At 42.0% G+C, this 21,706-nt stretch overlaps 1 protein-coding gene across 3 annotated transcripts in view; it reads right to left on the reverse strand.

The window, feature by feature from the left end:
• Positions 1-21,706, reverse strand: part of PRICKLE2 (prickle planar cell polarity protein 2) — a 163,881-nt gene that overhangs the window by 48,522 nt on the left and 93,653 nt on the right. For 2 of the 3 annotated variants that reach the window (XM_075574256.1, XM_075574255.1), the window contains exon 2: positions 410-593. In XM_075574256.1, the coding sequence (XP_075430371.1) occupies positions 410-541 (132 nt within the window). In that variant the 5' untranslated portion in view covers positions 542-593. Of the gene's footprint in view, positions 1-409; positions 594-13,326; positions 13,917-21,706 lie in introns of those variants that run through there. The other variant, XM_075574254.1, reaches the window with a different exon arrangement.

The following is a 21,706-nucleotide window of genomic DNA, read 5'->3' on the forward strand; positions in this document are numbered from 1 at the left end:
GCCACAACACAGGTGGCTCAATCAGTGGCTCAGTCATCGCCCCGTTGGGGGATCATGAGGAATGGAGTTGAGCACCCCTGTTCTACAATCATGTATTGTAAAGACTCTAGTGTGAAGTGCTGTATATTATGGTTGGCTCTGTACAAAAAAATAATAGAATTGTAATTGGAGTAGACACAGCAATAATACTTGGAAGTACAACAATTACCTGCTCCAGTGAGTGGACAGACATATCAGTATTACATTTGTTTGAAAATAGTCTGCATAATGCCCTTGAATAAATACAAAACTTCCCGACATGGCGATGATATGTTTATTGACGACTTCACCTAGCATAACCTATTGACACCTTTACATCGGAAGCTTTAAATTGATACACATGGACAGAATTAAACTAAAACCGACATACCTGTTCTGGTTTCAAACCAGGAGGAATCCAGGCGTATTCTTCAAGGGCACAACCAGAGTCATCATCAGACGTGGAATTCCTTTGAAAGTCAAACATGAGCTTGTTCATAGTTTTCTCCATCTCCAGTGGCATAGCTGTCACACTGTGTTCCTCCCGTGGGCACTTACAATGGAGGCAAATCTTCCTGCGGAAAAAAAGATCCCAGGTTAAGGTTTATTTTTGCTAGTCAATGAAGCTTAGATACCAAACTATCAACACATTCTCTGGCAATATGCCCCTGGCACAACACCAATCCATTCAATGTAGCTCTTTTGTTTGCACATGTCAATAATACATATGGGGAAATAATGGTAACATGAAATAATAAACTTATTAAAGCTCTTATGATGTTTACAAATGAACTGAGCACTGTAAGCTTTTTAACTGCAATGAGGTTTACTTTGCATCGCAAGCCATCTTTATTCTATGGAAAAATAGATGATTCAAAGCAAAAATGTCTAAGAAACTCATTAAAAAAAAAACCTAAACATCCATGTTTAAGGAATCACCCATGTTTGAGGGCAATCTCATTTATAACGAGAACACTTAATCATTAAACTAATGCCTCGCTTTTTCAGCATCAATGGGCCCGGTTTATTAAGCTCAGATAGTGCCAATTGTAACTCAATCCCAGGAACACCACCACCTATTTGACGGCTATCCTTCCAGCTATCTCACTGTGATCAGCACACTCGTAGTTGAATGTATAAGGCCTGACGTATTTGACTTGTCTTTACTTCACTCAGCTTGTGATTTGACACATAGTTACACAGAAAATAGGAAAGGCTGGGGAGGAGCTTTAGAACCAAAGGGAGGTAACAATGTATTGCTGTTTTCTTCTTCAACCTTTGTACTCCAAGAACAAATACAGCACTGGGTTAGTTTCATTATGTCGGACCAAGAAACAAACATAGAAAACTTGATTAGCAAGTGTCTGGCAATTACGTTCAATCCGATCATTTTCTATGCAAACTATGCCAACTCACCACATTAAATTTCCCGGCTATTTATTAACATGCGATATTACAGATCACTCAAAAACACAGACAAAAATCTTGTCTGACTCAGTTAGGCGCAAAAAAATGTTTAATGCAAGAATAAATTTTAAAGTACCACTTGCCAAAAAAATTTAAATAAAGGATAATCATTGCAATATTGGAAGATGTGAAAACACAGCTGTTTAGCAGTGAAGAGGTTAAAGAAAGGTTATTGCACCACTGGGTTCCAATTAGAACTGGGTGCAATCTTTTGCAGGACAACACATGCCACTTTACACACTCCTTACAAAACGAAACTGTGAAACAATAGGGGAAGACAAGGGATTACTTCACTGCACGTAAATAATGTCTTCCTCTTATTCAACCAAGAAAAATATCACTACTGTACTTCATTGGCTGTGCCTTTATTTGCAATGTGGCTAATTAATTTTAGCACTTGGTTCAGTTGAGTAAGTCAAGTGAGAACACTAATGCCCCAGTATACAGCAGATCTTAATTTTCTATTTAGCTACTATACACAGAATGTACTTTAGTAAAAGTCTAGAGGTTCAGTTAAAATCATGGAGGTTGGCCAGATCTTCCCATTTCCTGCATTGCATCAGATCTAAAACACACGCAGACCCCAAATGCACACCACACCGGGTGTCTGGTTTGCATCCAATCTGTCAAAAAGGAGCAGAGTCCAGCCCCTGGCTGTTACCTTTAAAAAAATAATTCATGCACAATTTAATGCGAATACCTTAATCAGCTACTGTGAAAATGGTTCTAAGTTAAGGCATTATTATAAATTCTCTTCAGCCATTTCAGTTCATGGGATAACAAGATGGAGTGCTCATGTTTAAAGGATTAGGAAAGGCTTAATAATAATAATTATATATATATATATATATTATATATATATATATATATATATATATATATATATATATATATATATAATATATATATATATATATATATATACACATATATAATATATATATATATATATATATATATATATATATATATATATATATATATATATATATATATACACACACATGTAGAGGTATCAGTACCGTGTTAGCCGAGCTTCAATAATCAAAAAATAAATAGATGATACCGTTCTGTGGCTAACGCAATGCTTTTATTTGTGCGAGCTTTCGAGATACACTAATCTCTTCTTCTGGCGATGTTACAATGAATGAAGCAAGCAAAGGGAATACTTAAAAACAGCGTCTCTTGGAATGTTATCTGTGCTTGTCCTTCCCCCCGGTGTGGATGGGATTTATGGTTAGAGGTGTTAAATGGTTCCTGAAAGTAAGTGATGTAAGTGTGTGTGTGTATCTGTGTGAATATAAATGAATGGAGAGCCCTCAGTGTATACAGTGCTTTACAAAAGGGGTGTGTGGAGTGGGAGTGGATATAAATGGTGTGGGTAGGTGTGGAAATGTGGGAGATAGTGGCATAACTAAAAGTGTGTGTGGATACTATGTGGTCCCTATTGGTGTACTGTATAGGGATGGAAAAATAAAGAGTATTGGTATGTGTAAGAGACAGCTGTGTGTGCATACATATAGCACAGTATGTACAGACATGGTCTTTAGTGCTCATGGGAAGAGAGTTCACTTGTGTCAGTAATGACTCATAAAATTTCGATCTCTGTTTGGGCCACCGTTAAGTGTCCCGAACAGTTGCATAAATTTGAATTCATGCAACCGTCTCTCTTTCGGTGTTTTAAGATTACCTTTGAGTATGGCAACCCTCAGATCGTTCATCTTATGGCCAGAGTCAGAGAAATGTTTGCCGACAGGACTGTCTCTTGTTCCGCGTGTGATGCTGTGGCGATGCAGATTCATTCTTTTGTTTAGCCCCTGCCCCGTCTCACCTATGTAGTAGCAGCCTCCTGGGCATTTCATGCACATGATGAGGTACACGACATTGCTGGAGGGACAGGTGAACCTTCCTCTGATTTTGTATTACAAAAGTGTAGTGGTGCAGTGTGCTGAGAGTGCTGTGAGAGTGTGCTGTGAGTGCTGTGTGCTGTGAGTGCTGTGTGCTGTGAGTGCTGTGTGCTGTGAGTGCTGTGAGTGCTGTGTGCTGTGAGAGCTGAGTGCTGTGAGAGCTGAGTGCTGTGAGTGTAGTGTGCTGTGAGTGTAGTGTGCTGTGAGTGTAGTGTGCTGTGAGTGTAATGTGCTGTGAGTGTAGTGTGCAGTGTGCTGTGAGTGTAGTGTGCAGTGTGCTGTGAGTGTAGTGCGCAGTGAGAGTGTGCGCAGTGAGAGTGTGCGCAGTGAGAGTGTGCAGTGAGTGTGCGCAGTGAGAGTGTGCGCAGTGAGCAGTGCGCAGTGAGCAGTGAGCAGTGCGCAGTGAGTGCTGGGAGTGTGTGCAGTGTGCAGTGAGTGAATGCTGGGAGTGAGTGCTGGGAGTGTGTGCAGTGAGAGTGTGTGCAGTGAGAGTGTGTGCAGTGAGAGTGTGTGCAGTGAGAGTGTGTGCAGTGGTGCAGTGAGAGTGTGTGCAGTGGTGCAGTGAGAGTGTGTGCAGTGAGAGTGTGTGCAGTGAGAGTGTGTGCAGTGAGAGTGTGTGCAGTGAGAGTGTGTGCAGTGAGAGTGTGTGCAGTGAGAGTGTGTGCAGTGAGAGTGTGTGCAGTGAGAGTGTGTGCAGTGAGAGTGTGTGCAGTGAGAGTGTGTGCAGTTTTTTTTAATTTAATTTTTTTTAATTTTTTTTTTAAACGGGAGCCACGTGAAAACCGAGTTACAGTATAACCGAATTCACGTTATAACGGGTCACGCTATAACGGGGTTCAGCTGTACTGATTAATACTTCCTAGCTAGCTGGAATTCCATCGGTGTCATCTAACTCAGCGGTGCGCAAACTGGGGGGGGCGCGAGACTGCCGACAGGGGGCGCGGGTTTACAGAAGCCCCGCGCGCTTGCCGAAGGCACTTAAATTAAGTGCCGGGGGAGCTGCAGGGCCTCTGTAAACCTAACTTACCGTGGCTCCGGCGGCTTCCTCCCTGCGTCGCCATGGCAACGCGGCGTCAAAATGACGCTGCGAGGTCATGTGACGTCACGTTGCTATGGCAACATGACGTCATTACGCCGGAGCGCGGGTAAGTTGGGGTTGGGGGGGGCGCGGGAGTGAGGGGACAGCCGGCAGGGGGGCGCAGGGAAAAAAGTTTGCGCCCCCCTGATCTAACTCCATTATAACCTTGTAAAGTTTTGTTCTTTCTTTCTGGTATTTAGTAACTATTTACACATGAATGAAAGGTCCCCCTTCTATAGAAAGTAAAGCATTCTTAAAGTCGGTATATTAGCTACAAATAATGTTAAAAAAAGAAGATACAATGAATATTTGCCATGCTACATTAAAAAGAAAGATGTATGCATTACATAAACAAAGGGCAAACCAATAATGATGTATGTTGGTTGTTTTAGCCTGAGTATTTTGATATTAAGTAGGTCTAGTTTAGATTAAAAACAAGAAACAGATACTATAAACCGCATAATACACCTTCAGAATTTTTAGGAAACGTTTCTGTAGTTCTGTTTCTACCATGTGCAGTTTTGCAACCATTAGGGCAGCGAGTCTCAACTGGGGTTCCGCGGCACCCTAGGGGTCCCTGAGAGGATCAAAAGGGTGCAGCGGAATTTCCCCAATATCCCACAAAATATTGCACAATATTTACCAAAAGCAGAAAAAAAACAATTTTTCTTGATTTATTTGGTGCAATTTATTTCTCTGCAATCTCCTCCTGGATGTCTCACCGCTATCTGAAGCTAAACATGTCAAACAGAATGAATATGCTTTTCCCTTTCCACCAACACTCATCCTCACTGTCAATAAGGCTAAGGCCCCGCTCCCTCAGTCAGCGCGCCCGCACTGCAGACAGGCGGGGCGCCGACAGACACAGACCGCGATATGCGGTCTGTAGGGAGCGGGAGCCGGGGCTGGACTGGGAGGGGCGTGGTTTAAGCGGAGGGGGGCGTGGTTTAAGTGGAGGGACCCGCTACCCGCCCCCCTCCACGGTCTCGGGCTCCAGGGCTGCAGGAGGGAGCTGCTGCGGGCTGCCCTACTCACACGCTGACACTCAGGCACACACACAGACAGGCACTCATGCACACACACACTCCCCTCCTCCCGAAGCCTCCCCTCCTCATTGGCTCACAGCCACACCACGTGACGCGTCGACACTTGGGATTACAATTCTCTTGAATCCCCTAGCGGCTGACGCGTCACAGCGTGTAGTGCGCTGTGCCGTGAGCGGGGACTGGGACCGGCTCGGGAGGATTCCCCTGCTGGTGGGGAACGCTCGTGCGGCCGCCCGCGCCACCGGGCGCAGCGGGTCCCAGGCCTAACACCACAATCTCCTCAACACCTCTAGGGGTCATCTTTGACTGATCTCTTCTTCATTCCTCACATTAAGTCTCTCACGAAGTCCTGCCGTCTCTACCTACGAAATATTCGCTAAAATACACCCCTTTCTCCCTTATGATGCAACAAATTCTAATCCACTCACTCATGTCCCGTCTCAATTACTGCAACCTTTCCATAGTTTGGCATTCCCCGTCTCAACTCCAATCCATTCAAAATGCGGATGCTAGTCTCCTCTATCTCACTCACTGCTCCACTTTGGATATCCATACAATGGCTTTCTAGAATAGCCTCTAGAATTACACTTAAAACCTTAATAACTTACAACGACACTGCACCCCTTACATCTCAGCCCTCAACCATAAATACATACCTACACACCCCCTGCCTTCTGCCCACGGCATCCGCCTGTACTCCCACCTTATTTCCTTCTCTCACTCCAAGACTTCCCCCATGCTGCCCCCTCTCTCTGGAATTCCCTACCATTTACCAACAAACTCTCCCCCACCTTTCAGTGGTTTAAAAACTCACCTTGTCAAGGAAGTCTACTCGTCATACCTCTAACATACAACTCCTCCCCCCCCCAACCCCATTAGGACGAGCTGTGCGGCTTGGACCAATCTCCACCCTACGTATCCCACTCCCTCCAAACCTCAATGGCTTCAGCTGTCAGACAGGACCATATTCTACCGAGCCACAACTTATCCTACAATAAGCAGCTACCTTACCTTCTTGTTTCAACATTGTCCCTCATTCCCTCTTGATTGTAAACTCTCACAAGCAGGGCCCTCATTACACCTTTGTATCTGTTTGTGCATGTTTATCCTCACCTGTATGTAACAGTTTACGTTTTTGTAATATACATCTGTACCCCATTGTACCGCACTGCGGAATATGCTGGTGCTTCACAAATAAACGATAATAATACAATTATTAAAGAGGTAAGTGATGACTGAAAATCCACACTGTATCTAAATTTCCACGGATGTTTGTTATAAAATACAAACAAATGCAAAATGAGCTAGATTTCTCCTGTCGCAAACCTAGCTTACCTGTGGGCATGAGAAGCACTCACAGATACATAGACAGTTCTGGCTATTTCCCAGTTTAGTAGACTAATAAATATCTTTACAGTGAGGAAGGAGCATGAACACCTATTTTACGCTAAAAAAAAAAAAGGATCTATGAATCTGATCATTTCCAAATGCCTAATGTCATGAGGGAAGCAATGTTTCGCAATGAGTTGAAAGTTAAAGTTCCAGATGTAAACCGCTTATTGTGGACGAGACAAAAACATACAAGGAATTACTTGGCTGTTGTGCTTAACAAAAAGATAGGATACAGAAATAAATATCCTGCTTATCTTGATGCATGTTATTGGAATATTGCCCAAAAGTCAAATTCACATGGTAACAAAATTATAGGTTTTGCAGATTAATAAAATATTTGCATAGCAAGAATTTTGCATCTGGGAGTAAATGAATGCGGTTCATCTTCGTGTTATTCTAAATAGCCAAGTTATTGCAATAAATTTATCAAAGCCCTAAAGTTGCAAAACAGCACTAGATTTAATAAAACACACTTGTGTTTCAAACTTTTTCTATTATTTTATTTGATTAATATGATGCTAATTTTGCACCAACACTGAGGAAACGTAAAAATACACATATCAGATCAGATCTGCAGAATATAGGGTAGCAATGAGGTGAACTACTATTATTAGTTATAAGGTTATTGACTGGAACAACCCACCCTAACTTCAATTTTATTACATTTTTACAGGATTGGAAGGGGGGGGGGGGTTGGGGGAGGGGCTCCAGAGTTGAATGCCACTATTTTAGTTTTAGCTCCAGGGACCCCTTTGTTCCCGAGATACTGGGGCATTTACCAGTCGCATTTCCTGTTTGTTTTTACAAAGGGGTTAAATGGCCATCCAATAGGAAGCACCAACCGATGTGGTTGCAGCTTCTTATTGGCCTGAGATTTGGCAGCCATTTTGTTTTACCCCAGGGAGTGTTTCCCAGGAACCCAGGAGAGGGATCCTCAGAACTAAAAATTGTGTTTGGCTCAGGGGGACTCCGGTTCCCACCCTGTAAAACATTCCCCCCCCCCCTAAACTAGGAGGAGGAACTGCTCCTAAAGTGACTCTCTGCAGAGGTGGGCTGTCAACCTAATGTTCAAGATGGGTAGGAAAAACAGTGGTGACAGAAGACTTCTAGTATAGGGGCATCATGGGAAAATACTTTAGGGGGGGGGAAGTGCAGGACATAAGCAGGAGAATGACAAAAAAAAAGAAAATGGCGAGAGTGATTACTAGGTGGCGTGTGTTTAATTTTTTTTTTTTTTTTTTAATTTAAACAGCTACTTGCCAATGACGTAGTCATGAAGAAATAATAGTCAATAATAAATGAACCAGGGAAAGATGCGTGCACCACATGTGCTGCAATTATGAGATCCTGACTGGGACAGAAGGTATGAAAAAAATATGGAGAACCTTCAAATTTATTATTGAATATGGACTCAAAGAGCTCCAAGAAGTTGGAGAGATACAGTGAGTATATTCTGAACAGATTCCTGGTTTTGTTTGATCCTGGTCACTAGCAATAACCATAAAGCATGTTAAAAAAGGTACAATCCCACACAAATCAGACTGGTTCATTTCTTAAGGGTTTCGGAATCAAATGTTTTTAGGGGAGGGGGGACTCCGGCTGTACAATCACTTTCTGAACACACCGTGACATCACACAAAAGGGAGCAGCCAGAGGAAATCAAACAAATACATTTAAAATATATATAAGTGTCAGATGTGGGTAAAAAATAAATAAAAAGGTATCCATTTTCCAGATTAAAATACTTGAACATGTCACTAGAATTAGTTTATTTTGGTCCTAAGAGGTATTGCCCTAAACAAGGATGTTATTTTCACAGGTTTTATTTAATAAAAGAGACCATCCAATGATGGTCTCCATTATAAAAAAATAAAATAATGATTCCTGGTCTTCTATACTGCAGGGGCTCGCAATCTTTCTCTGTTACGCCCCCCTACCTGCTTCCCTCCCTGCTCGCTCCCCCCCCCCACCCCACCTTACCTCCTCTCCTGCATCAAATGACTCAGTGGGGTCACGTGATGCCACGTTGCCATGCCAATGTGACGTCACATGACCCTACTGCATCATTTGACGTCGCTTTGCCATGGCGACGCGTCGCCGAAGACAAGGTAAGTGAAGTTGCAGAGGCCGCACGCGATCCCCCGGCATTAATTGAAATGCCTTGGGGGAAGAGCGCGGGGCCTCTGCAACCACCCCGCCCCCTGAACAATCTTGCGCCGCCCCTGGAGGGCGCCGCGCACCCCTGTTCTGTTCTACAGGACTCCATAAATCACCACCGACCTGGGATAAAACAGGATGTCCGTCTGTTAAGTAGGCCCGGTGGGCAGGTACCACGACGTTTATTTAACATTGTCGACACCGTTTGTTTTTATCACCCTTTCATTGTTGTAGAAGCCTAGATTCAAGGGCGTGTACCTACTCTGACAAACATTAAAGCATATGATAATTAAAAGGTATACGTAGCAGTAATAAGGGTGAGAAAAATGTATTTAAAAAGGCAAATGTATAGATATACAGGCATGGAAGACATCCTGCATACAGTATACCATAACAAAGGCATTTCATTCTACATTTTAGTAAGAGCTCTCCACAGCAGTTGCTACTGTACATTTTGTTTCCAATAGAGATACTGACCATCTATCGTTAATGTACCACAGTGACGAAAAATAATAATAATTGCAGCACTCCGAAGAGACTTACGGTTAGTAGATCCTGAAATGCTTACAAGGAGGAGACAAAAACTTGCCCAAGTCGGTCAAAAAAAAACAAAAAACATCGCATTTTATTTTGCTAGAGCATGCAATCACATGACAACGTTTCAGGCACTCTGGGCCTTTCCTCAAGTAACCGAGATATTTGGATTGCTGCGCTTATTTTTAATTTTCTTGTCAAGTTGAACAGTGTGGCCACAGTGTATTAAGGGCATGCACTCATCAAAACAGGCTTTTACCTGTATAGTTTGTTTCTTGTGAAGTGTTTTGCCCCTATTTTTTTTATTTGAATCGATGGTCTTTGGACTAACATGCTGCAGTAAAAATAACGTTCCTTTGAGATGGCTGCTTATGTAGAATTTGAAAGTCTATTCCATTTTTTCATGAAGCTGCGATGTTGACGACTGGGGCATGATAGCACAGAAACTCCTACGTACAGTATATACTCCTATATATTTGATACAGGTATCAAATCAATCTGATCTCATCAGGCTTTCAGTAGTTAATCTTGCCCAATGATTTCTCTACACCTATACCACCTTTAAATGTCACAAAAGGGGAACCACCTATGCTTCTCAAATTATCTACGAAACCAAGTCCCTAAACAGATGTAAGGATTGCAGAAATATTTGTATGTAAGGTCCAAAGGACATACTACATTCATGCCCATAACCTTTATCTTGGCAGATTTTTAGATTTTGTTTCACCTTTTTTTATGCAATGAATACGTTTGATTCGACAAACCTGAAACAATTTTATCCCATGCAAAGTATAAAATGCATCGTTCTCATTGTATGCACCAAATAAAAATGCGGACTATTCTGGTTTATGGAAATACATGTTCAATAAATAAATAATTATATATAAAAATTATTATTTATTTTTTTAATAGGAAAACCTATTTCTAAACCCAATAGTTGATACAATGGCCTTTATGATTTCGTTGCATTATGTTCTTGTAAACATCAAACAGCAATTATTAAAATAGTACAACGCTTGCCACAAATTGTAAAATGTGATACAAATGTAAATATAAAAAGGATGCTAAGCCCACATATGTACTTGTTTCAGTTTGAGTTAATGTTATTCATTTGAAATGTGTCTCTGTGGGATTTGGATATTTGGAGGAGCCTTGAGACTACACAGATAATTATTCAGCCATTATAGATAAGTAAAGGCAGTAACAAAAGACAGTGCATTAATGATATACATATTGAATTTAAGTAGGTGACTACTAGCAGAGTTTTAATGGGATGCTTTATAATTGCCTAATTTGGAGGGTCATTGTTTAGCCACATGTTCTATTTTTATTGTAGAGAGGAATTAATTACGGAGAAATTAATGAGGCTTACTTGCAAGAAAACAAGTATGTTTTCAGTACATAATAATGGTAGTGCTGTAATATTTTTAACAGCCAGGTGCTTGATTATCTATCCTTACTAATTTACAGTAGTACATCATTTAAGAACAGAAAAAAAGTTTTTGTTTTTTATTTTTATAGTCATTAAACTGGAAATTATCCAAATGCGTTTCAGTTCATTTCTGCTCTCCGTAAACCAGCTATGGTGTTAAGATAATGTTTAGTAGGGCTGCAAATGGTGTTTATAAAGCAGATTTAGATTTATGATCCCCCCAAAAATAAGACCCCTCGATACACCAACCATGCAAAATACACACGTCAGTAATATCAGTTGTCCTGATGGCTTGTCTCAATGGAAAGCATTCAGCTACTTTTCTATTACAACACAGATGTATCATGATCTTTCAGGAATCGGTGTATCCCAACCAACTTGGAGCTGGAGAGATGGAGCTGATGAGGTAAAAGATGAGAGGATACTGTATAGGAAACCATCTCTCTTTCTCCAGTGATTTGAACCAGACAACTGGATGGGAAATGATTTAAGCTAGAAGCTTAGAGGGCTTTAAATTCTCTGCAGGAGTTCCTTGCAGTCACGTAAATGCAAATGTGGCCCTGCATCTGCAGGTTATCTTTTCATCAGCAAATTGTTCCAAATAATTGCTCACATACTACATGAAATAGTTCCCTTTCATTGTTTTTTTTTTTTTTCTTCTTTAAAATCAACTGAACACATGGGAGACATTTCCTGTTAAAATGTAAGTCTGTAACTGGACTCCTGTTCTTCCTCTACCAGTAAGTTTTTATTTAGCATACTGTAGATATGTGTATGTTAAATGAGCCTTAGAGTATTTGTACACCGACCCCCTGTCTGGTTGGATCTCACAATTGCAAAAACCTTATCACCCTTCTATATCAGGTTACATCATACTAAATATGTTCATTAGCTTTGCCCTCAATTTTTCAACAATTTGAATCGGTTACAATAGACCGTTCAGATACATTTAGGAATATAATGACAGTGACTTTAAAGGTGTTTAGGTTAGTCAAAAATGCTTTAAAGCTGGTAATTAGTCTATGTTGTCACTAGCTCAAGAGTCTTTGGAGCCATCTGTGAAAACAATAATTGGCAAAATAAGGTCTCAATGACAGATCAAGCCTGGAAGAAGCATCTTACCCCTAGAGTATTTCATTCATTTACAGTACAGTGAAGCTGGGTTATTAAACAGCAGGTAAAAAAAATAGTAAGAAGGGAAACACTTTCCACATTTAAAGGGTATTTTCTAAGTAAATTGAATATCCCCTCAAACACATAACATGATCCATCCAGGCAATGTCTACACATCTCAGCAAATCCATTGAGTATAATGAAAATTGTCCTTACAAAAGAACTAGAAAATCAATAATGATGCAAATTGCATCTGCCCCACTTTTAAGATAAATGACCCACACTGATGCCTGAACACTTAGGCGTCAAGTTAAATAGATGCTAAATAAATGGAATATGACCAGCTACTGAAACAGCTAGAGAGACGGCAGTGCATCTGGTGTGAGTATTTAATAAGTCATTATTCAGTCCAGCGCTAATCTTTTGTGCTTAATACAGGTTCAGTCTGTCCCTAGCACGGACTACAATTCGGACTACAAAAACAACGAGTGCCTGGATTAATATCTTTACATGGTGACAGGTCAGGAATATTTCACGTCCAGCTGCTTCATGCAACAACTCCTTCCCATTAAAAAAAACCAAAATAAAACATGGATTAAGACTAAAAGGTTGTCGCCAGTGTACAAATATACACCGTACACCAGCACCATACATACACAATTCTATAGCTGCTCAGACACTAAAGGTTTTAGCTTTCCATGTTACAACCTTAACTGGGATGTGCTTTTAAATGTCAGCCATTTAATGTACTTGTTCAAAATAATGCAACTTCTTTATTCTCTCAGATTTTCGTAAATATTTGCATCCTAGGACATTTGGGAATATACACAAATATTAGCATTCCCATACTTTGGGAATATTAAAACATTCATGTTTTCTAATGACCAACTATATAAATTGTACTAGCTAGGCTGGTAGGAGTGATTTATCTATAGGTGAACTACTTAAAGCAAAACATAGCATAAAACCAGCTATGGTTTAAATTGGTATGTATGTATGTATGTATGTATCCATTTATATATACCATGAACTGCTTAGTTGGCTATGCTTAAAAGTAGCATCCGCAAATATAAAATCTTTACTATATTACAAAGGGCTAACATTTCGTTCCTATTTGCAGTATATACTTTTATCTGGATACAAAGTGAAAAGTTTCAGAGACAGGGTTAATATTGTACCTACTTCCAACAATGCTGAAGATGCCAGGCTGAAGAAAACAACGGCCAGATCCCTAAAGCTGGTTAGTTTTTACAGCTTGCTTCTCTTTTCCATGCTGCCTGCGTGAGCACTAACAACACTACTGTGCTAAGGAACATTGTAATTTCTCTTCTCTCCCAGTGTGACAGTCACTGGGAGTCGCTTTCTTGAAATGAGCAGCAGGCTTTTGTCAAAGCCCTTTAGAATAGACCCACACATCAAGCATACTGTTGCTTGAAAGGAAATCTGCTGTGGAAACCATCAGCAGGACAAGTGTGATTTCTGCCCTCTGTTTGGATAGGCTTTGCAGCTTAAATTGCTTCTTTCAGAATTCCAGCTTTGTTTTCTTTCCCCTTCTTTGCAGAATCTTCTTGCAGCAATCCAAATGAATCCAACACACCCAGGGCTCTGGCTTTCTTTTAAATGACCAATTGTAGCAACAATGCTATGTCCAATTTTCTCTGGGAGATGTTGTAAAGGAAATATTCAGCACATCAACTATAATTGCCAGCTTGGTCGCTGAGCCACAATCATTGCTGTTGCAGTGCTCTCATCTCCTGAATGCTAATGAATCCAGTGATGTCAGAGTCTTTACAGTGGAACACTGAATTGTCACTGGCCAGCTCACATCATTCATTTACATGGAAGTCAGTCTTTCCCAACAATATACTTGGCAAAACAACACAACAGAATGCTTTACGTATACTTCTTTTTAATTGTTTTTCCTTCTTCTACAACCCTGGTCCCTTTGGTAGCTCACCAAATATGAGAATACTTTCCATAAATTACTGTTTTATTTCTTAACATAAGGATATTTAGGCAAACTCTTTTAATTGCGTATACATTTTATAAAGATGTCATGCGGTTTATTTATTTTTTAATATTTGATGCCTTATTCTTCCATCCGTTTTCTGTATGCATTATGTTAGCTGTTGCATTCATTAATGGAAACACATTTATGGTATTTCTAACCAAATATATTCTGCTTAGAGAAAACTAAACTCAGCTTTAAATGATCCTATCTAATTTGTCGTCCATGCAGTTGCCAAAATAGGCTGTAGCCATTCAGTGTTATTAATAGTAAAAATGTAATTACAGACATACCAAACAGTGAAGAAGAACAGAGGAACTCCCAAGGCTTAAGCCACAACAGCTGTCTTGAAACAAACTTCTTATTTGTGGCTGGCAATGGCACAACTAAAGGAAGGTGTTGTACTTAAAAGGCAACTTATCACTCACTCAGCAACTTTAGCTAAATTGCCAAGTAGGATGGTTTCTATTGACCTAATTACAGGTACTGCCAACCCCAACTTCACCAGGGTTGGAGACGAAATTCTTTAAAGGTTTAGGTGGAGACTATAAGTAAATGCAAGGTCCTGCCTGTCCTTTAATCCGTGTCTAAACAGGGGGCTCAGGAAGCCTCCTGCTGGCAGACACTGAAGAGGCATTAGATCCAGGGACATGATATGGGCCCCACTTTTTACCATTATAAACCTTTAACTACTGTGCAGACTGTATCAAATGCAGCAACTATGCTCTTGTCACTGTATAATTAACTCTAAGGTCCTTAATGAATAGGCTGCAAGGCCACTTCTCCATGTCAGTGAAACCTCTTCGCCCCATTCAACTGAATGAGTCAGACTATTTTGGGGTCTAAATTGTTCTCTTTGAGAACAAGCAAAATGACAAAAAATATTAATGAAGGTCTCCAATGTTTACAGCTGCTGACTTCATGTATGGAACCCCCTTTCCCTTATTTCTTGCCCGCCTCAAAATTCTGCTCCAATCCATATTTTGTTTACCGACAAAAGCAACTTTGAAATCTAAAAATTATTTGCAGGAGTTGCTATGGTCTTGCTGTGGCCAATCAGGACGTGAGGGCTCGTCTGCATTAGCCAATCAGGGCTGGGGCTGAGAGTTAAAGGGCTTTGGAGGGAAATACAAATGGGCCTAATGGGAGCAGTGTAGGGGTTCGGCAACGGCTTCCCCAGGCTGGCAGAATATTCCCCGCTGGGCTGGGGAACAGCCAAATACTCCGCTTTTTGGGCCGACAGCCTCCTGACCTGTTCTCTGCCTCCGGCCACTCTCTCCTTTGTCCCTGTACCTCACCTCCCCCTCCAGTCCCAGCAGCAGCCATTTTCTCCGGACATGCAGACTATATAAAGGATTCCACAGCCCTGCATGTCCTGAGACCTTAGCTCTGCTTTATTATGGAAACATATGGGGTTCTGTGTTTTGTTATTATGGAAACAAAACACAATGTTACACTTTAAGTACATTTTACGCTCAGGAATAAAGAGTACAGTATAGATGGGATACAAGGGGCTACCGGGCATGTAAAAATAGGGTAGCTCAGGGGTGTGGTGACCAGATGAGCCCCAGGGAAGGACGGCCAAGGGCCTGGGATGGGCTTAACCTTTATTACACTTTCCCTAGTGCATTTTCCGTCACCCCACAATTATCAAATCTATGTACCTCCATTGTACTGCGCGGTGGAATATGTTGGTGCTTTACAAATAAAAGACAATAACAAACTACTAATATAACACCTAGTGAGATAAAGAATCTTCACCATTAATTACATTCAATGAAATATGGGTGTGTATGGGTAACCAAAGCTTTACACACTCCCTAGATGTAAGATACCTGTAACAATCACCCCACACCTCTGTAAAATTCTGGTTTACACACACCCAGCCACATATTATTCTACATATAATAGCCTTAATTGCTGTATGACACACAGGCTTTTTTTTGCTATTGCAAACTTGGGAAAGCATTGTGTCGTTAGATTGGCTGCAGAGAAATATGCTAGAACTGTTAGTTGTCATAGGAATAGCATAACATTGAGTGAGTTGAAGAGAGAGAAAATATTGAAATGCGGCATGTCCTAATCTCCATTACAAGCATGGTGCCTGTTTGTGTGGTAATGATCAAATATCCCTTGTGACAATGATGGAACTGGGGCACACAAATAAATGATGTTCAAAAAAATCAAGATGACAAAATGTGAAGGTCGTTCACTAAAGCTTGGGAGGGTTGGAATCACAAAGTTGACATATTGCATGGTAGAAGCTATTGTGGTTTAGGGAATACATCTCCCTGGTTTAGGAGTTAAGTTATATAGCACTGCAGTCTCCTTAAGTACCTTTCTTATGTGAATACTGAAAATAAACCACAGAGCCCCTAAGTGCCGCTTTGAGTGGAACTGCAACGGCACAGTAGTGTGCAAATGGAGCTAATAATTTGTTAACTCCATCTTTAAACATTGGTTTGCTTTTCTAAAGGAACAAATGTGTACTTAATGTAACCCTCCCTGCCCGGCTTCCTTAGGGAGGGTACATCGCTGTGGTCTGTATAAGGCTACTCCGCATGGTTTAACCTGACTCAGGGTGCTGACATTCATGCAGCTTGATGAGATAGCAAGGTTGTTAAGTAATGGGCGCCATGAACATTATACTGTAGTACAACAGTCATTAGTGTCCCCAAACCCAGGGAACCCCATATATATTGGGACACGCTGTTCATGGTTTTAATTCAAACACGTACGCAAATGTTTTAGGTTTCCCGTTGCGGGCCCCTATGGGAAATCCTGTTGGGTCGCTTATTGCTCAACCCAGTACCTTGCGGTCTGTTTTTGGAAGCTGCCACTTCCACACAGACTGATGAGGAATATTAACACTGATCCGCAGTAAGATCTGATCAGCAGGCACCCGAGAACCCTCTTTGCTGAGACCCTCTAAGGCGTGCCATATTCCATTTACTAAACTATACAGGACCCCATTCCGTCATGAGGGGCTCCTTAAAGGGTACTGTTGCCATCTACAACATAATAAACAGGGCAGGCCTTGTCTACGCTATTACTTTACTAACATTACTTATCTACACTTTCCAAGGCTCGGCTCCTGTTGACCTCCGTGAACCTAACCTTCCAGAACAGTCCCTCCTCAAATACCCCTGCATGACGAATGGATCCCCATAGCAACCAGGGTGGGACCCAATATACACTAGTATTGCTAGTAACCCTTTAGGAGGGGGGTTACAATCTTCCATAACTAAACCCAATGTTGCTCCCAACAATGCATAGGTAGACATTGGCATTGGTAAAATACACTCACAATATATACACTAAGTTATTTAAAATCTGTAACATGACATATCGTTATACATCCTATTCAACTTTGAGCACTTAATAACCTTATCCAGGTAGCTGCACTATACACACAGAGCATATAGCAGGTGCTTATTTCTCATATTTATTATCACATCCAAAATTGATGGAAATGTGGACATAACGGTCCCAGAGAGGGTAGCATAAGGCACATGAAACTATAAGGAAGCATAATTATTACTGTAATGGCATGGGACCCAGATGGGGGTCAAACACTCACCAGTGCATACATGGATAACAATAATGGTCTGGATCAGGTTTTCTAACCATGCCACCTTTACCATCAGATACCTCTACAGAGTAAACTCATTTAGCACCCGTTTTGTCTATATACTCCCCCCTATACTTGAAAACGCTCCAACCAATATGCCATATTTAAACAATTTTATCTGTCCTATCTGTGTCTGCAGTAAGTGGGTATAACTGCAGTGATCTAGCCGAGCCTTGGCCATACATTGCAACCAGTAGCCTCTATACTTCTCTACTATACTCATAGTATTTTCCGGAACATAGGGGTATTCATAACTCCAGGTCTCAAACTCTATGCCGAATCAAATCGGCCCAACTAAAAAATGCTAGCTTATGACCCACTGGAGCCCCGGGTTAGAACTCAGACTGATGACTCTTTAGGAAACTCAGCCATAGCCATATCCCACTGCACATCGTCATTGACTATAAATGATCTCAAGTCCTTCAGTGTGCTGAATGTAGGCCTCATTTTCCTTCTCAGAGTTCATGGGGCCTCCGGCTCACTATTGTTCAATCTTACCCAGTCGACCATACTTGTCATACCAACTTCTGGGCATCAGCCGTCAGCAAGTCTTCGCTGTCATGGTACTTCCTTGGTGGGTGACGTTTCAGACTCAGGGGTAGCAGGCAAATAGTGCGATACGGCAGCACGGCGGCCACCGCCCCAAAGATGAGGGGGAGGGCAATCCATTGTTGGAATCACTGGAGGCTACACAACCTCCCTAAGCAACGGAGCAAACTGCATCAGGCGGATCCCCAGGCTCCGTCACTTGTGGAACCTCAGGTGGATCCACTGTCAACTCCTGGACAGTATCGCCCTCCTGCGGTCCCACCGGAAGTGTCTCTGGAGGAAGCTCAGCAACTGTAGGGATAGGTATGGTATTGCTCCTCACTTCTGGGGTGGAACTCAAAGGTTCATGGTCGCGGATTCTGTCCGCCGACCCAGGTCAACTGGCATAAAGAGGCGGCGCTTCGGATTCTGCAGGAATCTTCATGGCGGATCCAGTCTCGCTCGGGTCCCCACTCCCATAAGCAGAATTGATCAGTGACTCCATCATTCGATGTACATGCTACTGCATGTAAGGCAATCTGCACACTTGGCAATGCTTGACTGGGCTCCTTCCTGGATGTCGACACCAAAAACAAGCAGCTTGCAGCAAATCTGTGATTCCTATTATAATGACAAAAACCCCGCCAGGGATATCAAAGTGCACTAGTTGTGGAGTAATGGTAGAAGTCACCAATTCACCAAAACTATAGTGAAACAGTTCAGCAATCACAATCACGAGAGTGAGTGATATGGTCACTTCCTGTGCCACTTACTTTTGTGTCTCTATAATACTCGTTCTCTCCCCTAACAAACCAGCAGGATCAGGGTGTGGCTCGCATTAATCTGTATCCCCAGACAGTTGTGAGAAAGTCTGGAGGGGAGGGCGCATACGTCACGCCACTAGTCAATGGACTCCGCACATTGTTGCCACCATACACTCTCAGAACTCCATCTTTTTGGAGAGAAGGGCGTGGCCGCATACTTTACGCCACTAGGCCATGGACTCCGCACATCCTATAACTCTGTTTGGGAAACTCCCTCTTTAACTGGTTCAGGAAATGCTGTCTTGACTTGGCGGGAATGCGGTCCCTATAAACTGGGCAGGAACGTGGTCCCTCTTGACTTGTGCAACATTTTTCTGATAGCGAGGGGTTTGGCTCACCACGATTTTGCTGTAAAGGTGCTAAGTGAATTGAGCTTTGATCAACAGTCACTTATGTCCCATATACACAGTCACAATTCCTCAAAGAAGCTATTTTTGCTGTGCAGTAGGCTAGTTTAGCAGAGTGCGGGCCGCCGCCATTTTGAATATATCACTCCTTGTTCAGGACTATCTAACTATGTAAAACTATAACTATGTAACTCCTTTTTCAGGATTTAATGCAATTTCAAATTTAATGCATGGGGAAAGCTTTGCAATACATAGTCCACATAAAACAAACTCTTCATCCTAAAAGTTCCAAAATGGGCAAAACAAACATTCTTCCTTTCTCTCTCTCTTACTTACTCAAACCCATGTTGTGCGCTAAATGTAACCCTCCCTACCCGGCTTCCTAAAGAGGTCACATCAGTGTGGTGTATACCGTATATGGCTACTCCGCATGGTTTACCTTACTCAGGGTGCTGACATTAAAGAGGTTGGGTGATGAGGTAGCAAGGTTGTTAAAGAATTGGTGCCAGGAACTTTTATAGGACAATAGTCATTTATGCGTGTCCTCAAACACAGGGATAGAGAAATAGGTATATAGATAGAGATATATATACACACACACACAGCATATTTATACTCACACTTTGAACATGGTTTTCATTCAAACACATACACAGAAGCTTCTCTTCCATCAGTGCCCACTCTTAACTCTCGATTGGAGCTACCCTGACTTGGTTCCTTAGGTAGTTGTGGGACCTGCCCTCCTTTGTCTCACCGGAACGCAATCAGACTATTCGGGGGCCCCTACAGGAAATCCTGATGGGTCTCTTATTGCTCGACCCAGTATCTTGCTGTCTGTTTTTGAGTAAGAGGAAGAGCTCCTGTTGACAGATCTCCTAAAAAGAGGAGATGACAGGATAGTCTCTATAGCATGCACTCATATGCCTCAAACAATGACAGTAGAGTGGTCAATGATAGCTAGGCTGGGTGGCAGATAGAACCTAGTGGTTGATGTTGTAACACCTGTAGTAGTACATCCTGGTGTACTAGATAGGTTGGACGATGGAGGTTACATATAAAGTAAACCTGTGAAAAACCTGACCGTGGTCAGGGTATGGCTGGGAATCACTGAAAATTAGTCTATAGTGATACAATCACAGCCAAGCTGGCTAATGATGCAGGCAGGGGGGCATAACATTTAGTTTTGTGGGTACGGATCCCTATTGTGTACTGCGACAATCAGGGATACAGGCTTCTACCCCACGTGCGCCCAGTCGGAGAGGCTATTTGCACCCCCGGAAGCAGGGTGTCCCCGGAGCTGAAATTAATGGGGTTCACCTCCAGAGACACCCTGTTTCAATACAGCACAGTTGAGGGCATAGGTAGCCACAGTGACAATCAATGGATGAAATGGCTAGTGCTTGTTTTTATTATAATATGTATTGTATTTTGTATTTAATTTTATTGTACTTTACAGTATATTTCGATGGGAAACATTTATTTATTTATAAAAATGTTTTACCAGGAAGTAATACATTGAGAATTACCTCTTGTTTTCAATTGCCATGTTTAGCTAATATTACGGTGTGTGGTGTTGTTGGGGGTAGGAGGGTTGTTGGGAGCAGATTGGGTGGGTGAAGGTGGGTGGGTGGTAAGGCCTCCCGAATAGGAGGGTGGGGTTGTTAACCCCTTCCTTACGTTAGCCACTGTATGCATATATGTATGATGTCTTACTCAGTTTTATTATTTTATTTTCTATGCTGTATTGAAGCAGGGGATCTCCAGAGGTGAACCCCAATAATCTAAGCTCTGGGGACACCCTGCTACCGGAGATACAGACCTCCATAAGGGTGCCAGTAGCCGATCCGTCTGGGTCCACATGGTGTGGCAGCTTAAAACCCCAGCCAGAGCGGCTACCGGCACCCCCTACTGAGGTCTATATATCTGGAAGCAGGGGTCCCCGGAGTCACCTCTGAACCCCGCTTCAATATAGCATATAAAAATAATAAAACATTGGATTGCTGTAAGAGCTGTTCAGGGAGACGCACACAGAGACACCTTCTCTCTGGGACTTCTCTGTGTAGCTATTACAGACTGACAGGCTAGGGACGATTAACGCTGCTTTAATACTCCCGGGCCGCAAAAGCTACTGCTTTTGGTTGCCGCAGATTTCAGCCGGTCGGTCTGCAGCAACGGAGGCAGTAAATCTTACTACATAGGTATGTATATTTTTATTTATATAGTG

This window comes from Ascaphus truei, chromosome 17 (genome assembly GCF_040206685.1).
Source record: "Ascaphus truei isolate aAscTru1 chromosome 17, aAscTru1.hap1, whole genome shotgun sequence".
Taxonomy (NCBI): Eukaryota; Metazoa; Chordata; class Amphibia; order Anura; family Ascaphidae; genus Ascaphus; species Ascaphus truei.